At 40.9% G+C, this 18812-nt stretch overlaps 1 protein-coding gene across 1 annotated transcript in view; it reads right to left on the bottom strand.

The window, feature by feature from the left end:
• LOC132098146 (E3 ubiquitin-protein ligase DTX1-like) overlaps positions 1-18812 on the bottom strand; it is a 41046-nt gene that overhangs the window by 9136 nt on the left and 13098 nt on the right. Inside the window, exons 3-4 of the mRNA XM_059504310.1 lie at positions 12380-13094; positions 936-997 (exon numbers count right to left, since the gene is read on the bottom strand). Of these exons, the coding sequence (XP_059360293.1) occupies positions 936-997; positions 12380-13094 (777 nt within the window). The remainder of the gene's footprint in view (positions 1-935; positions 998-12379; positions 13095-18812) is intronic.

Raw genomic sequence — 18812 nt, 5'->3', positions numbered from 1 at the left:
GACAAGGGTTCGATTCCTGGGAGATGCATGAACTGATCAACTCTATGCCTTCAATGCAATTTTAACAATAATAATTACTATATCTTTAAACACGGTTAAGCGGTTTACATGCATGGAAAAGTAATACTAGATAAAACCATTTCTGTACTCCTACATACAGAGCTCACTTTCGTGTTAAAATAGAACGAAAAATTAAATACACTTTTGTACAGAGTTAAGCTAAAATAAATTAAAAATAAAATAAAATAAAATAAAATAAAATAAAATAAAATAAAATAAAAATAACATAACATAACATAACATAACATAACATAACATAACATAAAATAAAATAAAAAATAATAAAATAAAATAAAAATAATAATAAAATAAAATAAAAAAAAATAAAAAAAAATAAAATAAAATAAAATAAAATAAAATAAATCACTGATATACGTCTTTGGACACAGTTCAGCTGTTTACTTGCATGTTAAAATAAAACAATTAAAAATTTATTTCTATAAACTTTTGTACAAAGTTAAGCTATTTACTTGCAAATTAAAATATATGTTAATTTATTATCCTAAATTCTTAATTTAAGTCTTTTGTTAAAATTATTTGTTGGTACATTACTGGTCTTTTCATGAAAATAAAATAAAATAAAATAAAATATCACTGATATACATCTTTGGACTTTAAAATTAAACAATTAAAAATGATTTCTATAATATTTCTTCCCATTTTTGTACAGAGTTAAGATGTTCTTAATTCTAAATTAACTTGTCTTTTTGATCAAATCTTTCATTATTACCTGTAGGTTACTTGTATATAAAAAAATAAACATTTCTATAAACTTTCATACAGAATTAAGCGGTAAACACAAACTAACTGTAGTGTCTGTAATGCCAGTAAAGTTCTTTACGCTGAAGTGAATCTGATTTGGTGCTGTACTGTACCTGCTAATGCAGGATGAACCTGTCCAGACCCAGTGAGGTTCTTCACAGGAAGTGCAGGAACCCTAAAGATGACAGGAAACAGACAATGATCCATATGAAGTGAGTCAGTTACAGCTCATAACCTGTACGAGACCGTCCAAACCTCTGATGATGAGAAATAAACCTCCCAAAACAGTTCATCAAGACTCTAACGCACACAACCTTCCTCATCTGCTGAAGCCAGCGGAACCGTCCAATCACAATGAAGCTCTTAACGGACCAATCAGCATCCAGTGACAAACACTGATCACACATGTAAACAAAGCTGAAGTTACATCCTCCAGCAGATCACATGAGGAACAAAAACGAATCAATAAATCAGAAAATGAGCCTCTCCAGCATGAGAACGTGCATTAATCTCAATCTGGAGAATCACATTCAGATCCTATCAGCGTGAACAAGAGAAATGAAACCAGATGATGGTGCTGATAATAGATGCTGCATTGTTAGAAAGTGAAACTATTTATTATTATTATTATTATTATTATAACTGCATAAAGAAAATGTGATTCTAGGATGCAGGGTTATCTATTATAGTACTGTATTATAATTAACTGAAACCAAAACCTTTTTTTATTTTACTTTTTGTTTCTTGAAATAATCTTAAAATCTAAAATTAACTGAAATAAAATATAAAACTTAAATATAAAAACTAGATACCAAGGCTACATTTGTATTTTTTTTATATTAGTTTAACTTAATAAATAACTATAAAATAACTAAAACTGAAATAAAAAATGTATTTAAATACTGTAAAAAAACAAAAAAAATTATATATATATATAATGTTATTATGTAAAATATATATATATGTTATTATGCAAAATATATATATATATATATATATATATATATATTAAATAAAAACATTAAAACAAAATATCAATAAAACTATAATGGTATGTCAAATGATAATAAAATAGCACGACTAGAAGGATGCTGTAGGTTGCCTAGGGGTTGTTATGTGGTTGCCAGGTGCATAAGTATGCTAATTATTTATGATAAAATTAAATTATAATTATATAATTATATAATTATAATTATAATTAATAAAATGTAAAAAAAAAAAAAAAAATCATAGTAAAACAAATAATAAATAATTAAATAGAAAGAAACAAGGGAGTAGAATAATAAAAATAATACATTCAGTATAAATAAATAAATAAAATACATATAATATAATACATTCATAAATAATAATAAAACAAATAAATAAAACATAAGTAAATATTAAAAATACAATAATTATTTTATAAAATAAAATAAATATTAATAATTAATACATAATAAATCCAAACAATCAATCAGTCAAAGAGACAGAATGCTACAATAAAATGAAAAAAAAAATGAATGAGAATCAAATAATAAATACATATAAAAATAATTATTTTAAATTAAACGTAATGTAAGAAATCATTTCTATACAACTTTGCACAGTAATAAATAAAAATAAAAAGCATCTCCATACACCTTCACACAGAGTTGAGCGAAACAGAGCGTCTTGCGTCGATACGGATCAGGAAACGATTGCTCATGGCTCAGATCGTGTTTTATCTCATATTTCTGATGCAGCGAGGTAAAGCCCTGCTGCTGATGGAGATGAGAGCAAGTTCCTACCGTATGTCCTCGTCTGAGTCTCCATCCGTATCCATCATCTCTCCTGATCTCAAGAAACTCCAAACACACACAACACAAACTTCCTCCTTTGATCACACACACTCACTCACACCAGCTGTGACAGGAAGTCAAACAGGAAGTCAGAGTCAGTTTTAGAGATCATTTGAACTCTGTTAGTGTTCAGTGACTCCAGACTCATGTTTACATGCATTTACTGAAGGACACGAGCCACAAACAAGATAACAGTGAATCTGCCTCACATACAGTTATAAAAGTACTGTACCACGGTACAATAAGACATCACAGACATCAAGACGTCAATGCACAGATGAGTGACAAAAAACAATAGTAATCTAACCTCAAAACTGTTCAGATGTATTTAATCTCACAAATGTTAATGTTCAGATGAAAAGTGAAGATTAATAAGAGCACAAGTCTTGAATAGATGAGTTGCAGTGAGATTAAACTATGGGATTATGGTGGAAACTAGTGTGTGTAACGGTTTGGGGCATCAGGATCTGTCAGACTCTGCCCTCTAGTGGAGGAGCTGAAAATCACATGTAATGTGCTCAGACTTAGTAGAGCAATACAAGCTCCGTCCGTATTGAATTGTCATTACCTGCTTTAGAAATGCATGTACAATAAAGATCCGCTATATCAATGCATGAGTGAAGTATCCGAAAGAATCAAACTGAATCACAAATAAAATAAAATAAAAAAAAAAATATTTAAAATTCTAAAATAAATAAATGGAAATATATAAAAATAAAATAAAATAAAATAAAATAAAATAAAATAAAATTAAATTAAATTAAAAATAAAATATTAAAAAATCTAACATAAATAAATGGAAATATATAAAAAAATAAAATAAAATAAAATAAAATAAAATATTTAAAAATCTAAAATAAATAAATGGAAATATATAAAAATAAAATAAAATAAAATAAAACAAAATAAAATAAAAAATTATTTTATTTAATTTAAAATAAAATAAAATAAAATAAAATAAAATAAAATAAAATAAAATAAAATAAAATAAAATAAAATAAAATAAAATAAAATATTTAAAATCTAAAATAAATAAATGGAAATATATACAAATAAAATAAAATAAAATAAAATAAAATAAAATAAAATAAAATAAAATAAAATAAAATTGAAAAGTAAATAAATAGCCCATGGTCCAGTCAAAAGGGTCAAAACTATTTTATACAGATATTTATGGTAAACTTTTTAACCAGCCAATTTTGGCTCTGGACCACAAAACCAGTGGGGTCCATTTTCTTTTAATTGAGATTTATACATCATATGAAAAAAAAATTAATAAACTAGGATAATATTTGGTCGAGATGCAGCTATTTGAAAATCTGGAATCTGAGCGTTCAAAAAAAATTCTAAATATTGAGAAAATCATCTTTAAAGTTGTCCGAATTAAGTTCTTAGCAATGCATAAAAAAATTTAGTTCCCTTTCGAGAGTACTCTCGTACTGCGTAAGCTAGCTTACGCTATGGGAAAAGGTCCCCTTTTCTCGAGAATATGAAGCCAAAAATTATCCTTAATTTTTAAATAATGTAAAACGCAGTGCTGCAGCACAGCAGACCCAAGCGAAGCGGCTCGCACGCTTATTGGCTGTGCTGCGGCAACTGCAGCAACCTATGGTGAGGCGGCGGAGAGTAACGAACCAATGGGGGCGCTTCGCGCCCATTGGACGTCAGAGCGCGCCAAAATAGGCGTGGCTGGAACTATATAAGCCACCGCTTCACCATAGGGATCAGATTTCATCTCCTTCAGCGATCTCACCTGCACTTCGCTGTCTTCTCCGGAGAAGCCTCTACACGCCGTCGAAAAGCCTCTCAGCGGGATAGCACTGCAACGCAGATCTGAGGACGCCGGCTCGTGCTTCATCTCGACGCCGCCTTCAGCACTCGCTTCCTGCTGCGCCATCCGGCGTGACTATATCCTTTTCAAAGCTAGTGTGTTTGCCGCTGCATCACACTTTTTTCCTCCAGAATTCGAGGCGTTGTTTCAAATGCCTCGGGCCTGCGCTTCCTGCCGAGGCCCTCTGCCCAGCGAGGACCGCCACATTATCTGTGTCTCCTGCCTGGGCCGCGAGCATGCTGAGAGCGCACTCTTCAAGGGCGGCTGCCCTGAGTGCGACGACATGGCTATATCGACCCTGCGGGCTCGATTAGCTCAAAACAGCCACGATGCTCCACCCGCTCCGCCTCTTCTCTCTCAAGTGCCGCGTAAGAAACGCCGCGATCAGAGAATGCCTGAGCATACTGCTACACGCGAGCTCACGCCGGAACACTCCCCGCGTGCCTCGCCCGCTCTCTCTCCTTCGCCTGTCCTCTTCGTGGACGAGCAGCGCCAGTCCCTGCTCACCAGCGCCCCCTTCTCCTTCGGAGCGCCTGAGGCGGAAGAGGACAGACACGACAGCCTTTCTCTCGCCGCGTCCAGTAGTGAGGAATGGTCGGGCTCCATTGCGGACCCCCCCCCCCCTCTACAGCACCCAGCTGCACCGGACAACGCGCCGATATCGACGCGGAGCTTACTCGCGTGCTTACAAGGGCTGTCAGCGACCTTCAGCTCGACTGGTCTCCTCCAGACGAGCCCGCTAAAAGCAGGCTGGATGAATGGTTCCTGCAGGGGCGCCCTTCGGCCCCTCCGCAAAGAAACGCCCCCTTCTTCCCGGAAGTTCACAATGAACTCACGAAGTCGTGGAAAGCCCCATTCTCCGCACGCTTGAAGACTTCTGTCTCGTCAGCGCTCTCTTCTGTCGACGGCGCCCGAGACCACGGTTACGAGAGCCTCCCCCCTCTCGAGGAGGCTATTGCTGCACACCTCTGCCCGCCCTCAGCCGCTGGATGGCGGTCGAAGCCTGTGCATCCATCCAAGCCGTGCCGCACCACCTCAGCTCTCGCTGGCCGAGCTTACACCTCCGCTGGTCAAGCTGCTTCGGCTCTACACACCATGGCTGTGCTGCAGGTTTTTCAGGCCAGACTTCTCCGTAACCTGGACGAGTCTGCCCCAGATACCTATGACTTTAAAGATCTCCGCAGCGCTACTGATCTAGCCCTGCGTGCGACAAAGACCACAGCACAAGCGATCGGCCGAAGCATGGCAAGCCTCGCTGTTTTAGAGCGACACCTCTGGCTCACGCTCACGGAGATGAAAGACGCCGACAAATCCGCCTTTCTCGACTCTCCTATCTCGCCTTCCGGCCTCTTTGGCCAGTCGGTTAAGGGTTTCGCTGAACGCTTCACTGAGGCTCAGAAAACGTCACAGGCAATGAGACACTTCCTGCCGAAACGCTCTAGCTCTGCTGCGGGACGCCGTAGAAATGCGCCGCCCCCTCAGACCTCGAAGCCATCGCAGCCAGACTTACAGTCTCGCCCAGCGACCAAAACCCAGCACCGCTCTCGCTCTACGAGCCGCAAACCGCCAGAGAGACGGGGACCTCGGCCCAGGATTGTGCTGAACCCCGAGCCTCCGAAGCCCTCCTGACCTTCGGGCTGAAAAGACCGTGGTTAAGTCCCGCTGCGGCCGGACCACCACACAAGAAACCTCACATGCTTCCTCCAATCCCCTCACTAAAGGCGGTTGGAGATGTCTATACTGCAGTAAACGAGCCTGTTACAATGCACGCACGCCTGCACACAAACGCCGTTTTCACGGCGACCTCAATAAAGCACAAAAAGAGCTTTTTCTATGTAGGCAGTGTGCCCACTACACAGTACGCACCCCTACATGTATACACACTCCCCCAAGTGTCACAAAGACTCACTCGGGTCTCCTTTCATGCCCACCTTCCCGCTCGCGCCGGAGGTGCTCTAAATGTAGCGCGCGTGCCCACTTCTCAGTGCGCAACCCTACAAATAAGCGCTGTCACCACAGTGTCACAAGCACAGCATACTCGAGCTACTGGTCCCCTCATAACAGGCGGCCAGTGCCCGAAGCACATTCAACCCATAGCCGCACGAGCCGCTGCATGGCAGGCCATCCCCGGCATATCAAATTGGGTTTTGAATATAATAAAACGAGGTTACTCGCTCCAGTTCGCTCGCAGACCGCCGCGCTTTCGCGCCGTGGTCGAAACGAAAGTGAAACGCGAAATGACACACGTCCTTCGCGCCGAACTGATAAACCTTCTTGCAAAAGGGGCGATAGAAACTGTCCCCCCTGCGCAGCGCGAGTCAGGCTTTTACAGCCGCTACTTCCTCGTACCAAAAAAGGATGGCGGTCTCAGACCCATCCTAGATCTCAGACGTTTGAACAAAGCGCTTATGACGCGATCGTTCAAAATGTTAACTACCAAACAAATACTCGCGCAAATTCGCCCGAGGGATTGGTTTTTCTCAGTGGATCTGAAAGACGCTTACTTTCACATTCAAATAGCACCCCATCACAGGCCATTCTTGAGATTCGCCTTCGAGGGGCAGACTTATCAGTACATGGTTCTTCCATTCGGCCTCTCCGTAGCGCCCCGTACGTTTACACGGTGCATGGATGCCGCTCTCGCACCCCTGAGAATGCGGGGAGTGCGAGTATTGAACTACCTCGACGACTGGCTAGTTTTAGCCCATTCCGAGGAACTACTGATGACACACAGATCCTGGATCCTCAGCCATTTAGAATGCCTGGGTCTCACGATCAACACTGTCAAGAGCGCTCTGTCTCCCAGCCAGAGGATTTCCTTTTTGGGGATAGACATAGACTCTGTGACATGTACAGCGCGTCTGACGTCACAGCGCGCTCTCACTATTCAGCATTTAGCCGTGTCGTTCAAAGCCGGGTCTCTTTACCCGCTCAAACGATTTCAGGAAATGCTAGGTCTGATGGCATCAGCCTCTGCGGTTCTCAAACTGGGCCTGCTGCGCATGCGCCCACTACAGCGCTGGCTGAGAGACCGTGTTCCAGCGCGTGCCTGGATTTCCGGCCGCGCGCGCATCAGGGTGACCCACGGCTGCATCACAGCTCTGGCCCCTTGGAAAATAGCCAACTGGTATCAGTTAGGCGTAAGCACGGGCGCTGTCTCGAAATGGAAAGTAGTCTCGACAGATGCATCCAACCTCGGTTGGGGCGCCCTGTACGAGGGCAGGTCTGCCTCCGGCCTCTGGTCGAGCACGGAGCGACTGTTACACATAAACTGTCTGGAGATGATAGCGGTCGAACTATCCCTGAAAGCTTTCCTCCCATTTTTAAAGGGCCACCACGTTCTGGTCAGATCAGACAGCATGTCAGTGGTGGCCTACATAAATCGCCAGGGTGGTGTCAGGTCAGAAACCTTGCACACCCTGACCGAGCGTCTTCTGACATGGGCACATTACAATCTGCGCTCGCTAAAGGCAGCGCATGTACCTGGCATCCTGAACCGGGGCCCGGACATGCTTTCCAGGGCGAATGTTCCCCCTGGGGAGTGGTCTCTTCACCCACAGACGGTTCAGTTGATGTGGAGCATCTTCGGCAGGGCAGAGGTCGACCTCTTCGCCTCAGAAGACAACGCTCATTGCCCAATATATTTTTCAAAGAGCAGGGACGCGCTGGCCCTCGATTGGCCCAGACGCCCGCTTTATGCCTTCCCACCGGTCGCGATGCTACCGCAGGTCATCGATCGGGTCAGGAAGAGCAGATGTGCTATGCTGCTAGTAGCCCCACTCTGGACGACCCAACCTTGGTTCTCCGAGCTGATGCAGCTGTCCAGTACAGCCCCATGGCCAATACCGCTGCGGAAAGATCTCCTCACGCAGCTGAAGGGTGCGCTCTGGCATCCCCACCCCGAACTTTGGGCCCTTCATGTATGGCCCCTCAACGGGTACCCGGGAACCTCCCTGAGGGAGTGTTAAAGACCATTACGGAAGCCAGAGCGCCCTCAACCAGGCGCCTATACGCGCAGAAATGGTCAGTGTTCTCCACCTGGTGCGGGACACGGAACCTAGACCCTCACTTATGTGACGTGACGGAGATACTCTCCTTCCTACAGGAGCGTTTAGATGCGGGCAGATCCCCGTCTACGCTCAAAGTGTATGTGGCAGCCATTGCAGCTTCTCATGCTCCGGTGGCCGGCCTATCACTGGGAAAAAACGAACTGGTCATTCGTTTCCTTAAGGGAGCTCGTCGGAAGAACCCTCCCCGACCCCCTTCAATCCCTTCCTGGGACCTGTCTACGGTCCTAGAGGCCTTAAAGGGCCCCCCTTTTGAACCGCTTCAGTCTGTCGATATGAAGCTTCTTTCGTTCAAAACCGCTTTTCTACTGGCTCTGGCCTCAGTCAAGCGAGTGGGGGATTTACATGCGCTATCTGTAAGCGCTGACTGTCTCGAGTTTGGGCCTAATGACTCCAGAGTCATTCTCAGACCAAAACACGGCTATGTCCCCAAGGTGCTCTCAACACCGTTCAGAGCGCAGGTCATCTCGCTGTCAGCCCTTTCCTCGCAAAGCGACGAAAGCAACGCGAGCTTCATCTGCCCCGTCAGGGCTCTTAAAACCTATATTGCGCGCTCCGCCTTATTCAGGAGGTCGGACCAGCTCTTCATATGCTTTGGTGGGCGCACCCGAGGTCTCGCCACCACGAAGCAAAGCCTATCGCGATGGATAGTAGACACTATCTCGCTGGCTTACAAATCTAAGGGCCTTCACTGCCTGTTCGGCATCAGAGCCCATTCCACCCGAGGTATGGCCTCGTCATGGGCGTGGTCCTGCGGGATACCACTGGATGATATCTGTGCGGCGGCAGGCTGGGCCTCTCCGTCCACATTTATTAGATTCTATAATCTGCAAGTCCCTGCCCTGCAGGCCAGGGTACTTTCTATATAGACGTGCTAAGCCTTATCACGTCCCCCTTTTTTCGTTCCCTATATAAAGCTCACTAAGGTTGGCTGTTGGGACTGGGATTTTTCCTGCTATAAAGCCCCGAGCTCTCGCCTCGGGCTGTGACAGGTCGAAGTTCCCGAGCACGCACGGCGTTTTACATTGTGTTCCCATAGCGTAAGCTAGCTTACGCAGTACGAGAGTACTCTCGAAAGGGAACGTACTCGGTTACTAACGTAACCTCGGTTCCCTGAGATGAGGGAACGAGTACTGCGTAACCTGCCGTGCTATGTGCTCGGACCGGGTGATCGCTTCAGTCGATTTAAAACCTGATCCCTATGGTGAAGCGGTGGCTTATATAGTTCCAGCCACGCCTATTTTGGCGCGCTCTGACGTCCAATGGGCGCGAAGCGCCCCCATTGGTTCGTTACTCTCCGCCGCCTCACCATAGGTTGCTGCAGTTGCCGCAGCACAGCCAATAAGCGCGCGAGCCGCTTCGCTTGGGTCTGCTGTGCTGCAGCACTGCGTTTTACATTATTTAAAAATTAAGGATAATTTTTGGCTTCATATTCTCGAGAAAAGGGGACCTTTTCCCATAGCGTAAGCTAGCTTACGCAGTACTCGTTCCCTCATCTCAGGGAACCGAGGTTACGTTAGTAACCGAGTACGTTTCCATATATTTATGGCGGGAAATTTACAAAATATCTTCATGGAACCTGATCTTTACTTAATATCCTAATGATTTTTGGCATAAAAGAAAAATCTGTAATATTTTTTTTCTGGGGTATATTGCTACAAATTGAAGATTAATAAGAGCAATAACCGGCGACTTAAGACTGGTTATGTTAACTGAAACTCAATATATAATTGATAAGAAAAAAAATGTCGGTGCATTAATGTGAAAATCACAGCGTCTATGACAGATCTTCACTGAAGCTGTTCTCACTTTCTAGTTTGTTCATGTGATAATTCATATAACACTGCTGTGTCGTGCATGTGTGATGCTTGTTTACACCACATTATCTGCTGGAGTGTGTTTGTGTTTATGCACATGCACAAGTAGTGTGATACACGTGTGTGTGTGTGTGTGTGTGTGTGTGTGTGTGTGTGTGTGTGTGTGTGTGTGTGTGTGTGTGTGTGTGTGTGTTAACCACACTCATCCTGTGTGTGTGAACCGCTCGCCTGGGAACAAAGCGAACTCATCTGTCTTCACAATATCTCTTTCTGTGTCTGTTCGTCTCTGCTCTGCTCTCTGTGTTTCTGCTGAAGTGTGTTTGTGGTTTCAGAAAACATCTCCACTTCACATTTACTATGATTTACACCCCTTCATTAATTACTTTACTCTGTGTGTGTGTGTGTGTGTGTGTGTGTGTGTGTGTGTGTGTCTGCTGAGGCTCCTTTTTTTCTTGATCCATTATTCATCTTTTCCCCTGTGTAGGCTATCACAGGCTGGATGGCAAACAATTTACACACACACACACACACACACACACACACACACACACACACAGAGAGTACAGCACTTAATGAAGGGATGTGGTTTAACTTGACCAGAGACACTCTCAAACAATGATTTTCACACGCTCACAGGAAAGGACAAGATTTATAGATGTTTTTACAGTATCACTGCGCGCGTGTGTGTGTGTGTGTGTGTGTGTGTGTGTGTGTGTGTGTGTGTGTTTGACTGATTCAGTGTCACAGCACAAAAGGACACTATTGACGATTTCCTTGTTCAAGATGATTAATCTCTACCAAACTGAAATAATCAATAAAAAAAGGATGAGAATGATGCAATGAAGCGGGTCAAAATAAAGATCAATCCTATATACAGTGCAGATAGATGGATGGATGGATGGATGGATGGATGGATGGATGGATGGATGGATGGATGGATGGATGGATGGATGGATGGATGGATGGATGGATGGATAGATAGATAGATAGATAGATAGATAGATAGATGGATAGATGGATAGATGGATAGATGGATAGATGGATAGATAGATAGATACATAGATAGATACATAGATACATAGATAGATAGATAGATAGATAGATAGATAGATAGATAGATAGATAGATAGATAGATAGATAGATAGATAGATAGATACATAGATGAACAGTGCTCTCAAAACCAACAAATCTACCATCAACAAATCTAAATCTAAATCAACAAAACAAACCTATCATCTATGAAAACCCATAGATATGAAACTGGACGATGCTAGCATTCAAAAGCAAAATTTTTAAATCTCCCAGCATATTAAAATGGTTTTTAAGTTATAATATAATATGCTTCAGGCAACTGTGTGAAAATTACGCTTTATTAATCGAAACTCTGTAAACTTGTGTGAAAAGGAATAAAAGGTGTCTGAGTTTTCTCTTTTAGAAACTGCAGTGATATGTACTTATTGGTACGTATTTGGCAACTTACGAAGAAGTGCCCTAAGGTATGTTTTTGCCACGAGACCAGGATATTTTATTATTTGAATATTTCGCCAACCATTATTACATATTCAGGTCTTTAGTGATACGGACCTCTCTGTCCTGCACTGATGGATCTCTAACTGCTGCAATAGCAAAAAACTGTCTTGATACTTGAAGAACAGTTACAGAAGAATAAAATAAAGCATATTTCATTACCTTTCGAAACTTAGAAGAGTTCAACTTGAGCAGCACTTCCACACTACATTCAGCATCTTTGCTCATATTTGTGATTTTAACCATATTCACCAAACTATTGTTTTTAATTTTCAATACTTTGATCACTGGCAACTTATTCACTTATATTTGATTGCGTACAGTTATGGCTCTACAGTAAATTCAAATCCATTCAAATCCATTCAAACCAGAGAAACATCTAAAGAGGCATTGCATGTATTGAGTCATCAGATATGTAAATATAGTTGTGTAGAAAAAAAACCCATGTGGAAAACAGCAGAAATAGTGTCACATGATCTCAAATCATCTCTTACCCAGGAGGGATGGACCCTCGGCTGGCCGTCACCGTGATCCTCTGTGTTCCCGGCCGGTTCAGATTATTCTGTCCGTTAATAGTAAGCGCGTGTTTTGGCGGCAGCGTCACGATCGCAGGGGTGCATGGGAAGTTCACCCCGTTCATCTCCACCTTCCCGCCTCCTGCTCTGCCTCCCACTGATATGTTGTTATGGTGTCCCCTGACAACAGTCGTCGTGGGCGACCAGAGGGAGGAGCCAGTGAAGGTGTTGCTCTGCCTGACGATGGCGGTGGCTCCGCCCTCCGTTCCATAGAGCTTCCTCTTCTGCTGCAGCGCCAGGATGGCGTTGGATACGGCCCGTGTGCTGTGGACCAGCATGCACTGCTGGCAGGTGCAAGGCAGTCCCGAGCTGGTGCCCACCGGCCAGGACTGGGATTTGGGGATGGATCCGGCGATGAGAGGGTACGCCAGGTCCATCCGTCGTCGGATGCGACGCTTCCTCTGGCTCTGCCGGTTGGTTTGGGACATCCCGTCGAAGTCCACCACATAGCTGAAGCCCAGCGAGCTCAGATCCAGCCAGGGGTGCTGCTTCTCGTAGGCGTTCTGGATGCTGACGCACAGCTCCATATCGTATGCCGTCCAGGAGCCGCAGTCATTCTCCCATTCCCACACGATGCCCTTGCCTGGAGCCGAGGACGGGTCGTAGAAATTGCGCTGCACAGGACGCATTGTGCCTGTGGCGAGAGAGAGAGAGAGAGAGAGAGAGAGAGAGAGAGGACTAATAAAGAACTAATACAAAGCAATGTTATTGTTCCTTTTCATTTCTGAAAAGTCATGCATGGTGCAAAAATTAAGTAAAGATCATTTAAAGAAAATTGCATTTGGTGCATCATGCTTTTATCCAAATTGACTTACGCCACATTAAGGTAAAAAAAAAAAATTCCATGGTGCAAGACTAAGTTACGTTCATTTACTTTTTTTTTTTTGCATTAGACCATATCATAGTACTGAGACTGCTCTCCTTAGAGTTACAAATGATCTGCTCTTATCATCTGATCGTGGGTGTATCTCTCTATTAGTTTAATTGGATCTTAGTGCTGCGTTTGACGCAGTTGACCACAACATTCTTTTGCATAGACTTGAACACTTTGTTGGCATCAGTGGAAGTGCATTAGCATGGTTTAAATCGTACTTATATGACCGCCATCAGTTCGTAGCAGTGAATGAAGATGTATCCTATCGATCACAAGTGTAGTATGGAGTACCTCAAGGCTCAGTACTAGGGCCGCTACTCTTCACGCTTTATATGTTACCCTTGGGAGATATCATCAGGAAACATGGTGTTAGCTTTCACTGTTATGCTGATGATACGCAGCTCTATATCTCTTTGCAGCCCGGTGAAACACACCAATTTGAAAAACTAATGGATTGCATAGTCGATATAAAAAACTGGATGACGAGTAATTTCTTACTGCTAAATTCTGAAAAAACAGAGGTGTTAATTATAGGACCCATAGTATTTGAATGAGCTCCTTTTACATTATAATCCTCTACGTCCGCTACGTTCTCAAAACTCAGGCAATTTGATAATACCTAGAATATCAAAATCAACTGCAGGCGGCAGATCCTTTTCCTATTTGGCGCCCAAACTCTGGAATAACCTACCTAACATTGTTCGGGAGGCAGACACACTCTTGCAGTTTAAATCTAGATTAAAGACCCATCTCTTTAACCTGGCATACACATAACATACTAATATGCTTTTAATATCCAAATCCGTTAAAGGATTTTTAGGCTGCATTAATTAGGTAAACCGGAACCGGAAACACTTCCCATAACACCTGATGTACTTGCTACAACATTAGAAGAATGGCATCTACGCTAATATTTGTCTGTTTCTCTCTTGTTCCGAGGTCACCGTGGCCACCAGATCCAGTCTGTATCCAGATCAGAGGGTCACTGCAGTCACCCGGATCCAGTACGTATCCAGACCAGATGCTGGATCAGCACCTAGAAAGGACCTCTACATCCCTGAAAGACAGCGGAGACCAGGACAACTAGAGCCCCAGATACAGATCCCCTGTAAAGACCTTGTCTCAGAGGAGCACCAGGACAAGACCACAGGAAACAGATGATTCTTCTGCACAATCTGACTTTGCTGCAGCCTGGAATTGAACTACTGGTTTCGACTGGTCAGAGGAGAACTGGCCCCCCAACTGAGCCTGGTTTCTCCCAAGGTTTTTTTCTCCATTCTGTCACCGATGGAGTTTCGGTTCCTTGCCGCTGTCGCCTCTGGCTTGATTAGTTGGGGACACTTCATCTACAGCGATATCGTTGACTTGATTGCAAATAAATGCACAGACACTATTTAACTGAACAGAGATGACATAACTGAATTGAATGATGAACTGCCTTTAACAATTATTTTTGCATTATTGACACTGTTTTCCTAATAAATGTTGTTCAGTTGCTTTGACGCAATGTATTTTGTTTAAAGCGCTATATAAATAAAGGTGACTTTGACTTTGATCATGCTTTTATCCAAAGTGACTTACGTCACATTAAAGTTATGCTTCTAACTCAGTATTTCTGTCTTGTTTTCCAGAACAAATACCTAAACATTCTTAAATCAAAATGCGTTTTCTTGTGATGCAAAACAACAAGATATTAAATCTCATTTTCTCAAAAAATCATTAAAGCAACCGAAAGTTGCCGAAGCAACATTTCACATTTTCATTTAGTTTAACTTGCACTAAAATAACTAAAACTGTAATAATTATAAAACACTAATATAAATTACAAAAATACAACAAAATTATTAAAACCTAAAAATATTTTTTTAAATAAGAAAACAATATAAGATAACAATATTGAAATGAAAACCAAATTAGGAACATTAGAATTATACTTATTTTATTTAAAACAATATTTCCAAGAAAATGTTTTTTTAGAGAGAAAATATATATATATAATTCACTTATTATTCATTTAAATATTTTGATAAAAGAAAACCAAGTTTATTATTATTATTGAGTTTATTATTACAGTATATCTAACAAATTAGGATCAGAAAAATAAAAGGACTTTTTCTGACCCCACTAGCAGATATTTTGTTCTTGTTTTAAGCAAAAACTCACTTCACTTTGATCTTTTTTTTTCAGAAATAAAAATCTTAATATCTTGAGTCACACTGCTTTCACACTGCTGTGTATTGATTTTGAAATGTTCTTATACCTGAGCTGGAAAACAAGACAAAAATACTAAGTAAGATGCATAACATTAATGAAACATAAGTCACTTTGGATAAAAGTGTAACGCACCAAATGCATAAAAACTTAAAAGATCTTGTTCATGCACCATGACACACTGCAGATTTAAATCGAGAATCAAGTGCAATTAAAAACTGAATTAATAGTTCCACTGAATCCTAAGATCAAGACGGTCGCTTTCTCAGATGAGCATTCGATGTGAAGCTCCAGACGGGAGGAAGATGGATGGAGGAAGAGGAAGAGGTGAAGGAGAGCAGCACTGCTCTGTTTTTCGGCTCATTAAAGAGCAATTACAGTCACACACATGAGCTCATCCATACACACAGACACAGGACTGACTTTGAGTTTCCACAGCCCAGCCCTGACTTCCCCAGCCGAGGCGGATCGTAACTTCATTACTGAGCCCAGTTCAGACCACAATGTGTCACATCCTTAAACTCAATCTGAAGCGTTTCGTTAAAGCGGCCAATCTTTAACCTACAACCTCCATATTCTCCCAGTTCCTCAAAGTGTTGCTGCTGGTTAGGTTACAGGTGAAGTTTCATATGCTTGCTTTCTACTGCATGAACATTTTATACAAAAACAATGTGTTTGTATGACTAAAGATCAATTACTGCTGCATTACAAGCTCTTAATGCAGTTTTCCACGTGAGATGATTTATAAAAGCATAATATAATCTGATCAAACTCTTCAAAATGAACAGGATGAGCATTACTGAATGTATCAAATTTATTGCTACCGTAAATATTTCTATTTTAAATAAATGCTCTTCTTTTTAACTTTTATTCATCAAATAATCCTGAAAGAGGTCTCACAAAAATATGAAGCAGCTTTCCATAACAAATCATCATATTTTCATGATTTCTGAAGATCATGTGACACTGAAGACTGGAGGAATGATGCTGAAAATACAGCAGAGCATCACAGAAATAAATAATATTTCAATGTGCATTAAAAGATAAAAACACTATTTTACATTGTAATAATATTTCACAATATTGCATTTTCCCTATATTTATGATAAAATAAATGCAGCCTTAATGAGCAGAATAACTCCTGTAAAAACATTAAAATCATTCTGGTCCCAAAACAGCATGTTCTGTACTCAGACTGAGATAAACACTTGAACGCAGAGTTAAGGAAAACACACACACACACACACACACACACACACACACAGTTTCTCCATGTTTCTTCCTGTATGCGCTGGTCACATCCTGCCGGATCCTCCGATGATTTTCTCCTCATCTGTCCTCTTTTCTGAACCCAAACCTCACACTTTCCCTCAAACCGGTTTCCGTTCTCTCTTCCTGTCAGTCTGTCTGGACCGCGGCTCGCTTTCTCTCAAAGCATCAGACTTTTGACAAACAACATGAAGTCTGGACCAGTTATAGGAGCTTTTTCTGGTCGTTTACACAGAAAGAGACCTGATTATTATATTATATTATAATATTGTAGTGCGCAACATTATGCTGCCATATTCAAATAAAGGTTTTAAAATAAAAATGTTAATTGCCACATTCAAATAAATATTTTAAAATGCAACCTAAGTGTCACTAATTAAACAAGTAGGCTATATATTCAACTAATTGTCAGTTTCTTATGTGCATGCTTCTTATAAACAATTAGTCAATATGCATTAGGGCTATCTGGTCGACTAGAAGTCGTTCATTTTAAGCATTAGTTGACTATTAGTGGCATGTTTATTAATAAACCATAAAAACCATCATAATGAGCCTTTAATTGCCTACACAGCCTAATAAGCGCTCAAGAGCATGCACAAAAAGCTTCGACAGCGCATCGGCAAATATAATAATTATGAATTAGTTAGGGAAAAACAGCAAGTTCACTGCGTTAACATTTTAATTTATTGTAACTTCGTAATTTGTTGTTACGCTAGTGCTTTCTGTTTTCTGTTTAAGAGATGAAGTCTGTGACAGTGACTCATCTCCGCAGCACCTGTATGCATGTTTTATACGGATTACGTAATGCGAGAATATTTGTTTTCTATTTGAATTGGTTCATTTAAAAGTTTCACTATCTATAGATATAATTTTCATGTCTGTAATAAGAGAAGCTTAATAAACAAAGTTTTGAAGTGACGTGCTCGGGTTCACAGAGTCCGAAACAGCAGAAAGCGCATCATGTTTGCTATCATTATTTTACAAAAGCACAACATTTCATTGCTATACTGTGTGCACATGAATAAACGTAGAATCTTGAAAGATATAAAATTCTGTATGCATTACTCTTATCTGCAGTAACCAAAGCGCGCTACTGTTCAGCTTCCACACTATGCACAAACATGCACACTTTTTATTTAGGCTAACATTAGATTGAGCTGCCATGTAAAGTTACTACTACAGCCTTTTAATTAGCAGAATAGTCATGACTGATTGTAAGACATGCAAACAAAAGAAAACCAAACTGGACGCGATAACAGCTATATATTAAGGATATAATCAAGCGTTTGGATTTGGGATAATCTCTAAGACAAAGTCTTTTTAAAAGCGGATTATCATTAAAAATGTTTCAAAAACATTTCAAAAACTACTCTGAATGTTTCACAGATTTAGGATCAAATTTTTGCGCTAAAACGCTTTGTGAAATACTCTTAGAACAAAAATGAGGGAGTCCTAAATTTAGGACTGACACGCATATTATTTTTAAGATTTTCTACTAAATCGGTGCGTTATCATCTACTTTTATCCTTAAGATATTTTGTGAATACCGGCCCTGGAAAATAATAAAATGATTAAATAAATAAATCATTAAAAGCAATGGACATTTTTATACATTTTGAGTTATGCCAAATACTACAATATTTTATTGGGTATAAATTAAGAGTAAAAACAACCCTTTTTTCATTCATAAATTACCCAGGGTCTACAAATATGGTTGTATTCTAATATATATATATATATATATATATATATATTGTGCATTTATAAATTTCTTTAGTTATTCCAAGCCCCCCAAAAATATTGAGAGTAAAAACTAAGAGTAAAAAAATAGATTTTTTAATTTCCTTATAAATCACTAACGACTGGAATATTGTTGTAAACGATGGTGGGCCTTCAGAAAGGTTTAGAACAACTGCTGTTTTATCCTAAAACAGACACAGATACATGTCACTTTGCCATTGCAACAGATCCACACATTGGCTTCACAGCACTAGTGTG

This window comes from Carassius carassius, chromosome 21 (genome assembly GCF_963082965.1).
Source record: "Carassius carassius chromosome 21, fCarCar2.1, whole genome shotgun sequence".
In the NCBI taxonomy this organism is placed as follows: domain Eukaryota; kingdom Metazoa; phylum Chordata; class Actinopteri; order Cypriniformes; family Cyprinidae; genus Carassius; species Carassius carassius.
This window is presented reverse-complemented; position numbering and strand designations above follow the sequence as displayed.